Source organism: Diadema setosum, chromosome 11 (assembly GCF_964275005.1).
Source record: "Diadema setosum chromosome 11, eeDiaSeto1, whole genome shotgun sequence".
Taxonomy (NCBI): domain Eukaryota; kingdom Metazoa; phylum Echinodermata; class Echinoidea; order Diadematoida; family Diadematidae; genus Diadema; species Diadema setosum.
This window is the reverse complement of record NC_092695.1, coordinates 20,452,696-20,468,044: the sequence shown is the minus strand read 5'-3', so window position 1 is coordinate 20,468,044 and position 15,349 is coordinate 20,452,696. Positions and strand designations below refer to the sequence as shown.

The following is a 15,349-nucleotide window of genomic DNA, read 5'->3' as shown; positions in this document are numbered from 1 at the left end:
ACATAGAGATCAGAGCTCTGGCAGGCGGCACGGAGATTCCCCGGGGGGAGGGGGGAGGGGAATCACGTGACCAAATACCGGAATAAAATTGGCTAGCTCGGGAGCGAGCATTGACATCGACAAAAGAAAAAGAAGAAAAAGAAAAGAAAACCCGGAAAAAGAAAACACTGCTAAGCTTCGAAAAATTCAGTCCCGAGGAGGTTCCGCTGCACAGCAATGCCAAAAAACAAACAAACAAACAAACAAACAAACAAACAAACAAACAAACAAACAAACATATTAATAGCGCCGCCCCCGTTGGAGTTTTTACATTTGTATGCGAAAACGAGAATTGGCGCCAGGTGGGAGGAAGATTAATCGTATGTGTCAACATCAGACTGTAAACATTATAATCCATTCGCCAGTATAGAGCGGATAACTAATCCTTTCTTAATGCATGATACAATGTGACGGATGAGACATTTCAGCAAACAACTACGAATTATTGATGATACTATAACGGTTTCTGCAGAGATAATCAATCATAGTTACCTGCATGACAGTTTGTTTTTTTGTCCAAACAAAACAATGGTTTCAATGATGAAAATGTATGCAGCGCCTAGTACTCACATTTCAAGGTGCTACAACTCTGGATTCGTAAACTCAAAGTTGATATTCCTCATACAATATAGGGTATTTTTTGGTCATATCTTCGAAACACAAGTCTGTATGCTGTGTAAAAGGCGAAAGGAAACGGGGGCCGCCAAAGAAAAGAAAAAAGATGAGGCTCATATAAGATCTGGAGGTTGGACTTTTATAGAAATACGTTAAGGGCAGCGGAGAGACTAGCAAAGGACTGGCCTGGTTGGAGAAATCTAGTTCATGGCCTTTGTCCCAAGAGGGATGATAGATGTGTAGTACTCAGTAAGAAGCGAGCAAGTAAGTAAGTGAGTAAGTAAGTAAGTAAGTAAGTAAGTAAGTAAGTAAGTAAGTAAGTGAGTGATTACGTTAGTAAGTAAACAAATGAATAAGTATGTAAGCAAGTACTTAAGTAAGCGTGTAAGTAACAACCTTTAATCAGATATTTTCTTTCATTCTTCATGTTCCTGAAGTTCATGTCTAATCATGACTAGACATCTTTTATACGTTCGCATTGTGATCGACGTCTTAGAGCATGGTTCCGAAAGGAAAATCAATTTAGCTCAAATATCCAATCAACATCACAAGGATATATCATTTAGAGCGCAAGCTAGCATTTTCGTAGTGGCTTAACCTCAAATTCTAGCCGTATCAGATGAATGACACACACACGACTCTCACTCGCACACTTAATTAAAAACAAAAATCCGGACAGGACGCTTATGAAGTTACCATGGTTTTCCAGGCAAACAGTAAGAGGATATCATGACTTGTAGCCACCGCAGCGATACACGAACCTAATGCAAACACCGTTCTCTGACCATCAATCTTATTGGTCGCGTAGTATGAGAGAAAGAAGGCGGTAAGACTTTTTTTTTCTGTGACATTTGCAAGGGCCGGAAGGTATTAAAGAAAAATGGGGGGGGGGGGTAATTGACCCTTGAGACCCCCTTCAAAAAACGTTCCGCCGTCCCTGATTTAATTTCTTTCAACAATTATGGAATCTTAGCATCGACTAGACATTAAAAGGCATGATGGTGCTTATAAAAATACTAATGCGGAATGAGTGGTTGGCCATACTCTGCTCTTCGCCTACATTGCAAACAGTACTCACTTCAAGATCACACAGTTGTCGCCCTCTACAGCCAGAAAATGGCATGAAACATGAATCCAGTTTGGGAGCTGAAGAAGAAGGGAAAACATCAAAAGCGAGTGGACGTGTCCTTGGAGAAGGCACGACTTTGAACTACCCCCCTGGAGTCACAATGTTTTGTGTTTCGATTCTGATTCTTGCTCTTTGTTACCTGAAGGCTTCTACCTGTTTGGATGATAGCAACGCTCGTAAGTAATTTATGGAATGGTTGTGTGTCTTTATTGGTTTGTTTCTTCATCCTAATTAAAAAATGAGAAACAAAATTTTTGTTCCTCATTTTTTCCTTTCTCTCTTTATGCATGTTTATCTCTGTGTCATTTAGAATAATATATAGAAGTATCTATATTCTATACAGATATTTCCTTCTCAGAGAAGTAATAATTATATCATACTTGACATCCCCGCAGGAGTCATATTTCCCCCACAGATTACATTTTCCCGAATCGCTAAGTTTTGAGGAACACTCGAGGGACTTTCAAGTGTTACATTACAACGATAGAAAAATAATGCAACAATTGGTATGGTCTACTTAAATGCACATATGGATTTTCTCGGTAGCCCAGTCGGCAACCAGTCAAATTCTGAAATTATATTTCATGATGTGGCGTCACTGCAAGCAATTTAACGATTTCGATTGTCGCTTCATCAGTCACGTGATTGCATTGTGATCAATCACCGACCAGCATTTTCGTAGACCGTATGTATATACGGTGTACCGGAGATATATATATATATATATATATATATATATATATATATATATATATATATATATATATATAGTTGAAAGAAATTGGACTGAGGCGGGACGTTGCTCTCGATCTTAGTCTCCCTTTTATTTGTCAAGCTTTCGGCCCGTCATTGGGCCTTCGTCAGGACCTACCAACAGAACGATTATTATATGAATAACCTGATGTGTCATATAATATGTAATGCAATTTCACATATTACCAATCTTCTCAATCCTTTCCTTTATATACACAAATCAATCATTCAATTCAATACAAATATCCACTCTAACCTCCAATCATCATCAGAATAACATCATATGTCCAAAAAATATATAAATAAATTCTTATATCATAATGCTGCCATATAATAATCATATTGTCTTATAATTCTTAGCATGATGATCACAAACAGAATCATTATACATATATATCATATTCATATGTCTATTTGCATTGCGTATGTAACATGTATATATCCGCATACGCACACATTAATAAATTCTTATATCGTAATGCTGCCATATGATAATCATATTGTCTTATAATTCTTAGCATGATGATCACAAACAGAATCATTATACATATATATCATATTCATATGTCTATTTGCATTGCGTATATGTATACATCCGCGTACGTACACACACACCCACATACATACGCACATATATACATATTCACATACACACACTCTCACATATGCACACACCCACAAAACTCCGGTTGATATAATACTATCTAAATCAACATATCCTATTTTATTTCGTATATTACCGAAATATAATAGCGTCAACCCTCCAAAATATATCAACTCTTAGATCAAATGTGTAAACAACAACAATTTCTGTAAATTACCTGCGTGGGACTCGTGTGGTTATCGTGCATCCCAGCACCGTGTGCTCATATTCTGTTCAAAAATAAAATAATTACCATTCAATCATTCATAATACCTCTTATTTTGCAAATATAATCAAACATACTCATATTAAAACATCACAAGATCATATTCACAAATCCATCATACGCTATTTTCCATATCTAGTCATTCTTATCCATGCAGTCAGATCAACTCGTGACGCTCAACAGTAATCATGAATCGTGTGATCATACAATAAATATCAACAGAATTTCACAATAATAGTGTTCAATCATAATATCTATTATATTACATATAAATACAGTCAAAAATAATCATATCAGAAATCACAGATTCATACATTTTCCCAAATACATCATTGTACACCATTATACATTTCATTCATATCAAATCACATGAACTTATTACACGCAGCTTTATTCATACATCTTGTGATCGTACAATATATCAGTACATAATTATACAAATGAAATCTCGATAATCACAATATATCTAACCTGAAATTTATTAGGGTGTTTTACCTGTATGTTGGGCTGTATTTTGTCCTGTCTGGTCATGGCCAAGTTTTCTGCTACGGGTGTTTTACTGTAAGTCTGAAGTTAGCCTGAGTGAGGGGTTCGGGATAAGAGCTATGTAGGGTTCATTGGTCAACGTTAATGCCATCGGGGGTCAGTGTTTTCAATTTCTTTATCCAGAAGGATTCTCTATGTAGGATTACTTGGCGGGATTTTGTTCGGATTGTTTCGATGCCTGTGATCTTTACATTGTCAATTGAGTGGTCGGGCTGGTTAAAGTGTGTTGTGTAGGGGAGGGTTTTTCGCTTGTTGGGTGTATTGTAGTTCAGTATTTCCGATTTAGTGTTACTGAAAGTTAAGGTGTAGTTGAAATTTTTGTTTCCGCATCGATGTCTTCCGTATTTCACGCATGAGCGATTCTGAGGTGGTGTGTGGGGGGATCGTGGTCGTAGATAGTTGTGGTGCGGTCATTGTTCCGTTGGTGGGTTGAGGGGAGGGAATACTGAACTACAATACACCCAACAAGCGAAAAACCCTCCCCTACACAACACACTTTAACCAGCCCGACCACTCAATTGACAATGTAAAGATCACAGGCATCGAAACAATCCGAACAAAATCCCGCCAAGTAATCCTACATAGAGAATCCTTCTGGATAAAGAAATTGAAAACACTGACCCCCGATGGCATTAACGTTGACCAATGAACCCTACATAGCTCTTATCCCGAACCCCTCACTCTAACTTCAGACTTACAGTAAAACACCCGTAGCAGAAAACTTGACCATGACCAGACAGGACAAAATACAGCCCAACATACAGGTAAAACACCCTAATAAATTTCAGGTTAGATATATTGTGATTATCGAGATTTCATTTGTATAATTATGTACTGATATATTGTACGATCACAAGATGTATGAATAAAGCTGCGTGTAATAAGTTCATGTGATTTGATATGAATGAAATGTATAATGGTGTACAATGATGTATTTGGGAAAATGTATGAATCTGTGATTTCTGATATGATTATTTTTGACTGTATTTATATGTAATATAATAGATATTATGATTGAACACTATTATTGTGAAATTCTGTTGATATTTATTGTATGATCACACGATTCATGATTACTGTTGAGCGTCACGAGTTGATCTGACTGCATGGATAAGAATGACTAGATATGGAAAATAGCGTATGATGGATTTGTGAATATGATCTTGTGATGTTTTAATATGAGTATGTTTGATTATATTTGCAAAATAAGAGGTATTATGAATGATTGAATGGTAATTATTTTATTTTTGAACAGAATATGAGCACACGGTGCTGGGATGCACGATAACCACACGAGTCCCACGCAGGTAATTTACAGAAATTGTTGTTGTTTACACATTTGATCTAAGAGTTGATATATTTTGGAGGGTTGACGCTATTATATTTCGGTAATATACGAAATAAAACAGGATATGTTGATTTAGATAGTATTATATCAACCGGAGTTTTGTGGGTGTGTGCATATGTGAGAGTGTGTGTATGTGAATATGTATATATGTGCGTATGTATGTGGGTGTGTGTGTACGTACGCGGATGTATACATATACGCAATGCAAATAGACATATGAATATGATATATATGTATAATGATTCTGTTTGTGATCATCATGCTAAGAATTATAAGACAATATGAGTATCATATGGCAGCATTACGATATAAGAATTTATTAATGTGTGCGTATGCGGATATATACATGTTACATACGCAATGCAAATAGACATATGAATATGATATATATGTATAATGATTCTGTTTGTGATCATCATGCTAAGAATTATAAGACAATATGATTATTATATGGCAGCATTATGATATAAGAATTTATTTATATATTTTTTGGACATATGATGTTATTCTGATGATGATTGGAGGTTAGAGTGGATATTTGTATTGAATTGAATGATTGATTTGTGTATATAAAGGAAAGGATTGAGAAGATTGGTAATATGTGAAATTGCATTACATATTATATGACACATCAGGTTATTCATATAATAATCGTTCTGTTGGTAGGTCCTGACGAAGGCCCAATGACGGGCCGAAAGCTTGACAAATAAAAGGGAGACTAAGATCGAGAGCAACGTCCCGCCTCAGTCCAATTTCTTTCAACTATATGCATCCAACAATGCGGCACCGCGTACGTTCGGGACCCAGGGAACTATTTCTCACATTATATATATATATATATATATATATATATATATATATATATATATATATATATATATATCTCCGTTGGGTTTATAAACACATAAACACAGATGCACATCACTTTGAAAGTCAGGCTGCTTGAAGATCACCACAAAAGGTTAGTTAGTCGTAGGTCATAACATGGGAGAAAATTGTTCACAGTCAAAACCTAACCTATTTTGTACATCATTGACTAGGATCAAATGATGCATTACACTACTGTATCCTATTTAGCGTCCTTATCATTGATCACGCCTTAGATCGCTCGACGACTCCTCAGAAGGAACTGCTTAAGGAGCTCCTCGATCACTATGGCAATCCCGCCCTCCGGCCCGTCATCAACCAATCGGACGTCGTAGACATCCACCTGCGACTTCAATTCCAGCGAATCGTCACATTCGTAAGTAGTCCGAAACAGTTAACCACACGCACGGCACGTTTCTCTGATGTTTCTCATTCTATTATGTTATGAAAGCCATTTGAAGTCATTTTAAGCAATTAAAAAACATCCATTGAATACTAAAAGCTGTTTTGTCATCTTTTGCAACTTACAAATCTTCTTACGGTGGACCTTTAACGAAGCGAAAATTGTATCAGCTTTGTAAATGCAGCTCGCAAAAACCGGTTATATTTTTGTATTCATGTCGTCTGAATATTCATCAGTTCAACATGCATAATAACACCTTTCGTAAGGGACGCAATGATTATCATATACTGTAAAGGGGTGCCTTAGAAGGACCACTAATGCTATTTTCAGTAGTCGTGTATAGTAAAAGTTGTAGTAGTCATAGTGTTATAGTGTTTTAGCAGCTCCTGGTAAAAGACCAGCAATGGTAGTAGTAACAGTATAAGATTAAAAGCTCAAAATCTAGTGCCAACTGTGCCGGGAATGGTAGTACATCCAGGAGAGGTAAAAGGAGAAATTTGCTCAGATACATTGCGTAGACAATACACGCAGAAAGATTAGTGAAGCATTCAAATAAAAATTGGGAGGAAATCAGACAAAGCTCAAGAGGGTTTTTTTTTTTTTTTTTTTCCAAGCTTTGGTTAATTCTATGTGCCGCCCTCTCTTGCGAGAAACTCTACAACAATTAATGATGTCACGATTGTTCAGTTCAGTTCAGTTAGTTTATTCTGCATCCCGTTTTCAATGCAAAGTATAACAAAATTTGACAATATGTCATAAATAGACTGTTCCAACGCATTAATACACATTGTGGGGAACGACTGTGTAAAGACAACGTATGGGGAGAAAATAATTATACGACAATGTCAAATTGAATGTATAATAAATTGTAAGATAATGAGTTCAAATTGTTGAAAGATACTCAGACGTATAAAAAAAAAATAAAACATTAAATTTTTGCAACACTTTGATTTCCCTCGGCCGGTAACTGGGCTTTCTTAGGAAAACATATCCCCTCATGCATTCTTGATGCTTTAAGTCAAGTCCAGTATCGATTTTCTTGAAATGACTTTCGCTGCGTCCATTGTGGCTACATGTGTATGGATGATACGAGTTTCTAGGACTGTTCTTGTTAGGACATTTTTTTTTTGATCATTCTACACTTAAACAGGACCTTAACCAGCAGCGATTGAGCCTCGCTGGACATTTTGAACTGGTAAGTAGCAAGTTTGTAAAATTATGTGAGCGTCTGTGCTTCTTTCAAATAGCAAAAAAAAAAAGCGTTTACAAAAACGATGGTGTAGACTGACTGCACGCAGTGTACATTATAGTTTGTACTAACCATGTATGGCTTACAAAATCCGTGCATTATTTAGGTACCATTCAGTGATTTTGATGAAATAAAAAAAACAAAAGTCATGAAAACACATGGCCGTTGCCACGTTTTCAAAATTGGGGGGGGGGGGGGCGCCTACTTCAGACTTCTGGTGCCACTTCCGGGTTTCACCAGTTAACAAGCAAAAAAAAAAAAAAAAAAGTCTTCAGCGCAAAAACAAAGCCTTACCGCGCTCACACTTCAAGGTCAAGGTTTCTATTTAGTGCCACTTACGCACTTCCGGGGTTAAAAAAGTGGGGGTCCTAAACTGGTGACACCTTATGTATTCCTTTGTATGGTGCAAAAAAAAATGAGCGAAGTCACGTACATGGCCATCTCCTCAAAATTTATGATAATTATCTTATAGATGTGGAGGGACGAATTTTTGGTTTGGAACCAGTCCGAGCGACACGGCGTGAGTCAGCTCTTCGTCACCATCGACAAGCTATGGAGACCAGACTTGACTCTTTGTACCGCGTAAGTATGAAAAATTAGTTCCTAGAGAGATAAATCATGTTGGTATCATTACTGAGCTCAAAATGTCAGCTGGTTACATCTACCACCAAAACAAACAAACAAACAAACAAACAAATAAACAACACGGACTAACAAACAAGCAAACTTTAGTTTGGTTTCTTTCACAAATGATGCCCCCGAAGTTACCTTTCATTATTCAGTTGTACACATATCGGTAATTATGGAGGCTTACTGTATCAAAACGATTTCTAGGACTATCAGGTTATTTCATAAAGTGCGGTCATTGACTTATCATCTTTTTGGGAAAAAAAAATCCATTAAATGTTTCCAATGCTGCAGTTTCAAATTCCGAGCGAGCATATCTCGAGTCGGAAAAATATTGAGACAATCTTCAAGTTCTTCTGATTAGATGACTATTTTTACAAAGTACTGTCTCCTGCATTTTAATGATGATTTCTTTTTCTATAATGATCCTTATACTGTCATTATAAAGGACAGCATCGATCGCTTATAGGTGTGTGTGTGTGTGTGTGTGTGTGTGTGTGTGTGTTTTGTGTGTGTGCGTTTACGTCTACGTGGGTATGGATGTGATCTCCATTTGATTGGTTAAGAACTTCTCGTTCATCCTCCAAGTTCGAATAAACCTTGATGCAGACATAATTCAATGTGATGGCATTTTGATGGTACGTCACCCCTCGATCGAATCAGATCCTATTTCACTTCCATCAAGGATAAGACATAATCATCTTGACGAACTTCTCTTTACAGGTTTAACAAGTCCACTGCAGTTCATCCGGAGCATTCCGTGGCTTTCGTCAGAGCGGACGGCACGGTCACGTGGTTTTCTCACGCTGTCATGGAAACGTCCTGTCTTGTGCGCGTGCGTTACTTCCCATTTGATAAGCAGTACTGTCGCCTGGTGGTTGCATCGTGGATGTACGACAGAGCGCGGGTACGTATAGAATATGAAGAGTTTGATGGAAAAACGACTAAACTCCATTCTTGCTAATTTGAGACATTTGCCATTAAAGTTGCTAAAAATCAAAGAAAATTATGTGAATGGGATACATTGTATAATGTTTTTAATCATAACTTCATCAATATTCCTTTACACGTAACAAGTGAGGTATCACTTGAAAGGTTTCATTTTGCTTTCTTTGATGATGGACTTTATTAAGATTTTTAAAACTGACGCTTAATACGTTTTGCAACCACCCTCTTCTTAATAACCCTTTGGGCACCAATAACTCTGTACGGGCACGACGAGTGCACTTAACCCTCTGTGCGCTTCGGGTGCTGATTCGTACAGAAAACCTCACAGCGTTTTACGCCCTGTCCATAGTCTGTTAGCACAGAAAGGGTTAATCCCGTTTGTCAAAGGGTACCAGAGTCAGCCGCAGCTGGACAGAGAGTGCCATAAACAATGGTGACTGAACGCCACTTAACTCTTACACTCTTAATCTGTGTAAGAGTTCTGTGCTGAACGCCTGTAAATCGAACAGTGCCATGCCGAATCAGCCATGCAGGAGGTGCAAAGGGGGTACGAGGCCGTGGTCCATCTCGCGTACCGCGGGTTGTGGTCCACGCCGTGCTATAAATTATATACTTCTAGCCAGCGCCCAGCCACAAAGGCTGTCTGTACATGCAGACAGGGTCACAAACTGAATCGTGGTCCACTGATTCTTTCATGCCCTTTACATTGATATGAAGGTTAGATGTAAGTTTGAAACGTATACATTTACAAATAGATCATCACAATTTGTGTTTAATCTTCTTATGCATGCTACGCTATATAGTCACAATATTCACTCGACTACCGGAAATCTGTTCATCAGGATATTCTACACTAAATAAAAAAGAAAAGAAAAACTAATTTGTCACTAAGACAAATGTTAATGTGGCATAAGGAACACTACACGATTTTTGCTTCACATCTATAGGCACCCTATAGTGCTTTCCATTAACTAGTATTGATCATTAAACGTCCGAGTCGACAGAAGAATACCCTGTTAGGAAAATTTAACACAATAACCGGCCACCACGTTTCTTCAAAAGGCACGCTTTTAATTCAAACATTGCCATGGTATCTGTGTTTTAGTGGCTCCACGTGGTACACTCTAGCACGGCTGGCTCTGGTAAGATTTACTTCATCAAAGGCTGGACGCCTTTGATATACAGCGAAGGTACTTTCCCCTTTTGTTCCTACAAGGTTTTTTTTTGGTTTTTTTTTTTTTTTTTAACGAGGCCATATATTGCGTTGTTAAATATGAAAAGTATCCCCTTTTCTATTTCATCAACGAATCTGATTAATACCACTGAAATCACAGAAAACTGGCAGCATTACCTTTAGAAATCTCATTAATTCCAGACAGAAATGCCCATTAATCATTTTAGGTTTTTTTTTTTTTTTTTTTTTAAGTGTCCTAATTGGTTTGAGGTCATTCGTTTGAATCTATCAACACGGCGGAAATCACAAGGTTATTGTCAGTGTCACTTGCTTGTCTGATTTTGTTTGGCAGCTTTCAATCATTCCTACCATATTATGTCATTGTCTATATTTTCACGTGATATCAAATAAAATCACCGATGAGATGGTTTCATTGTTGACAGGGTAATCCTGTTAGGATGCATTGATTTTTCTGCCCATCCATCAACGGAAGTGGAGCTGAAATTGCCAGATGTCACATTTCCCCACCTTCCATCGAACGATCGCCTGCGTCAAACATTACTTCATAGCGAAAGTTGCCCTCACAGCCGCCTTATGAGATTGTTGACGCGGTCGATCAAATCAGTAATTCTTTGCTATGCACTCAAAATCCACAGCTTCATATAGGGATACAATGATATTTATGACGTTGTAAGATATAAAAGTGTTTGAAAGCGGTAAAAACAATACAAGGTACGATGATTATACGCCAGCAGTGGACAGCTGTACCAGGCAGGAAGAAGAAAAACAATGACTTATATTGCTTTCATAATCTTTAGAATAAACATTGTTTTCGTGTAGCGCCTTTCCACCACACTTCTCAGAGCGCTTTAAGCCAATAATCGGTAGATCTGAGTATATTTAAAGTGCAAGAAATATTCATACACATGCATCCTCTCTGATTTAAAGAAAGTAATGAATATTTTTATCATCATTTATCATTAAGTTACGGATAACTTCATAATGGCATAACAATTTTAACTCAACGCTCAAAATGTAATCACAACTACTCCTTTTCACGTGCGCAATTGCTATCTTAGCAGAAGAAAAATATCATTTGTCTTTTCCAAATCATCTCTTACCCCGAATCTTATTTTTGCGTATTCATGAAGGCAACCTTAACGGAGGAGGCTGTTTATATTACAGTTAGTAGGCCTACACAGAGAAAACCTTCAAGGAGTATCGGTACTGTTTGTATATTTATCTTTTGTACTTCTCCTGTAGGTGTGAAGGAATCATATTCATCATTGATGTAACAAGGTTTTGTCTTTCATCTCCTTATATTTCTTAGATCCATTATTTTCCTCAACCGGGCATTGATTTGCGCATCTTCTTCATGGACAATCACATTTGGGACCTGCGCGATGCATCGATTAGAATGGAAATAAAGAAGCGTCCTGCATCCGACAAAGATTGGGAAGAACTGCAATATGATATTATTCTTGAGGCAAGTCTTTAATTCATCTCTCTCACTCTTTCTTCCTTTGTATATATATATATATATATAGTATATTATATATAATGTGTATGTGTTTTCCAAAATGGAGGAGGAGTTAGAGGAACGATAATTTCAAAGGTATCATTTATACGCACCTTTTTATCTTTCCTCATATCTCATTATTGTATGTCTGTTATGTATGTTATGATGCATACAATCATATAATAATCTTCATCCACCCAAACAACTATCAAGTGAGCGCATCGCACTTACAAGTGTCACTAGGGTACAGTATATAAATCTATATAAATGATGGTGATTTTTCTGATTGCTGAATAATGTTTTCCGACAAAAACGTACATTTAAGATTGATGTCATTTTCTTACGCAATAATTTGCAGTATATACGACATGTGAAATACACCTGTCAATGAATATGAGCATGAACAATCAGAAAATCCTTTTCGTGTGTATTTTTTTTTTTTTTTTGGTGCCAAGATGGTTGTCTCATTCAGTTTTCTATGTCAAAGTGCTAAAGAGTGTGAAAATGTTGAGACAATTGATTACTGTTCACAGAAGATGTTTAGAAAATTTAACAAAAACGTCAAAACAAGGAAGAACAGAGAGAGAACACCACGAAAGTGCCCACAGACTGCATAACAATTCGAATGAGTATAGGTCTATTATAGAATAATGATTCTCTCTTATCATGGTATTCAGCGTCAGGCTCGCCATTACGTCTTCAACCTCATCGTACCGAGTGCGATGCTGTCCTTGATATCGCTGGCGGAGCTCTTCATACCGCCAAACTCGTGGGATAAGATTGCCCTCTCGTCCAGCAACCTCCTCGCCATCCTTGTACTGCAGGAATTGGTATCCGCCGCCATGCCACCTGTCGGGACGGAGTTCTCGCTCATCGGTGAGTGGTTATCGGAACACTGCAACATTATCCATATTGGTATTTCGGTGTTTGAGATTGAGATCCCTGATGCTACGGATGCGTGTAGGGGTTGCTATTTCTCAGTTGACTGAACAAACTTTGCACAAACATCTTTTGTGCATTCTCAAAAAAAAAAATAATGACAAATCTGACATTCTAGATGTTGACACTCCTCGAACCTTTTTAAAATGTTAGCTTTACAAAAGGTTGGAGGAGTAACACCATGTAAAATGTTGGAGTTACTGTATGCTTTTTAGAGTATGCCTCAACAACATCTGCTGTATCAAGTACAGAAGTTGCAAAAGTGGGAATGTAGACACCAATGGAATTGTTATTGAATAACTCCGATAGATTATTCAAGCTGAAAATGTTAAGCTTTGAAAATGACGAATTAATTTACAATGAATCCTGTTTTCTCCTTATTTGTTTCTTCCAGGAACTTTCTTTGTGATTTCCATCGTTCTAAGCATTTGGTCTACCTCCTCTTCGATCCTCATCATGTATATCTACAGAGAAAAACGAAGCACACCTGTCCCCATTTGGCTGAGAAGAATGTTTCTGCTTCAAACCAGTTCGAACCAGTCGAAACCAGAAAGGGCTGGATGTAACGTGACAAACTCGGGAGCTGTAACTGGTGTGAAAATGGACAAGATTACCCAGTTGCCAGTTGTAATGAATGCAGACGCTTCCCGACGTACTTCGGTGCAGACAACTGGACATAGAAGGGAAGCAGGGAAGAACCCAGGAACCACTGAGGGTGAATCCAACCAGAAAGCGGGCGGAGAAAGTGATCTGAAGGGTGATTTTTCCACCGAGTGGCAGCGCCTTGCAAGGAAAATATCCTACGTCGTTGCTGTCGTCCACGCGACGGCGCTCATTCTGACGGCGCTGGTGATCATGTGCCTCTTCGCTTTTCCGGCCGAGTACGACTTCGCTGACAGCAGCGTGTGTTAGGGATCACATTATTTTCACCACGTGACAGCGTTATATCTTGATGGGATAAATGCCTGCGTTGAACAACTCACACGCAATCCCTGCAAGAGTTATAGATGGTGTTCGGAGACGTGCAAGGAAGACAGAGCAACAAAATCAGTCCTCATTCGCATGAGGATGCGATATAGGTTTTCCTAGCCAACTTTGCATTATTATTGTTTTTCGTTTACAACAAAGTTACTCAACAGTTCACTCAATTTGAGGCGAATTCGAACGAGCAACGACATCAGAATTAAAAAACAAACAAACCCTGAAATATATTATAGACATTAAATTAATTAATGGTCATGTGTTTTGTCAATTGAAAGTGTATTAAGGATTCAAATAAAAATGCGTGGAAAGATTCATTCGAATTCGCCCTCGTTTCCAGCATTTAACTTGACGTTCACAGAAAAACCATGTTTGGTACTTATAGGTATTGATTTGAGGAAGACTGTAATGACTAAACACACACACACACACATACACACACAAACTTTGAAAAGATGCAAACATTACTACGCATCCACGACACCCTAACCTATGTATGATTACAAGGTATATCGGTGAATCCTTATTTATGAAGTATACAGAGCTGGTTTAATAAACTTATGACTTATGACCTTACAATGATGATGTCATGATCATCAAGTTAATATAAGATTATTAATCAATAATAAAACAAATAACTTAGAGAGAGAGAGAGAGAGAGAGACTGGAGAAAAATATTTCTGTATACTATGATTAACATAATTTATGAAATGAGTCTCTGAATGCTTCTGGGGAAGATACGGGACACGCAAATGCCTATACTAGACAGACCTCGTCTAGATGATAGTCGATTTCGAACATTACGTTGTATACATGTTATTTATTATGTCTTAAGAGAATATGCAGGTATTTATCAGTTATTAGTCAAGCATTGGTACTCCTTTTTTCAGTGCAATTATTTAACATCTTCATCACTGTTCATTTTGAAAACATAGGAAAAGCTTTCCACTCTTTTCCATGCTTCAGTCTTTTAATGTTTTCCTATGTTTCACCACAGTGCGTCCATTAACCCTCTGCACGTTTATTTCCTGACTATAGGTTTGTGTGTAAAAATTGTGCACATTCGACTCATTTAACAGATAAAGGGTAAAAAGTAATTATTTCCATTACAAACACCTTTATAGATTTATTCAAAAATTCAATGCTGGGTCAGTTTAATCTAAAGACCGTATTCGTACGTCATGAATGACTGGCAGTAAGGGCATTATTATTTCTTAGGAAGGTATAAGAAGTTGTGCGCAGAATATCAACAACATGCATTCAAACTATTGAAGAAGAAACTCGAATACTTTATTGGGGGTGGAAAAATACGGGATGGTGCCAAAGCAAGTCAAAAAATGAAA

At 37.5% G+C, this 15,349-nt stretch overlaps 1 protein-coding gene across 1 annotated transcript; it reads left to right on the top strand.

Annotated features, from left to right (window-relative positions):
* The first annotated feature begins 5,813 nt into the window (after positions 1 to 5,813).
* On the top strand, positions 5,814 to 13,937 carry LOC140235342 (neuronal acetylcholine receptor subunit alpha-9-like). The gene is made up of 7 exons (XM_072315370.1): positions 5,814 to 5,823; positions 6,403 to 6,542; positions 8,291 to 8,400; positions 9,169 to 9,352; positions 9,903 to 10,034; positions 12,764 to 12,962; positions 13,420 to 13,937. Exons 1-7 carry the CDS (start codon positions 5,814 to 5,816, stop codon positions 13,935 to 13,937), a joined length of 1,293 nt encoding a protein of 430 aa, XP_072171471.1.
* Positions 13,938 to 15,349: the final 1,412 nt, after the last annotated feature.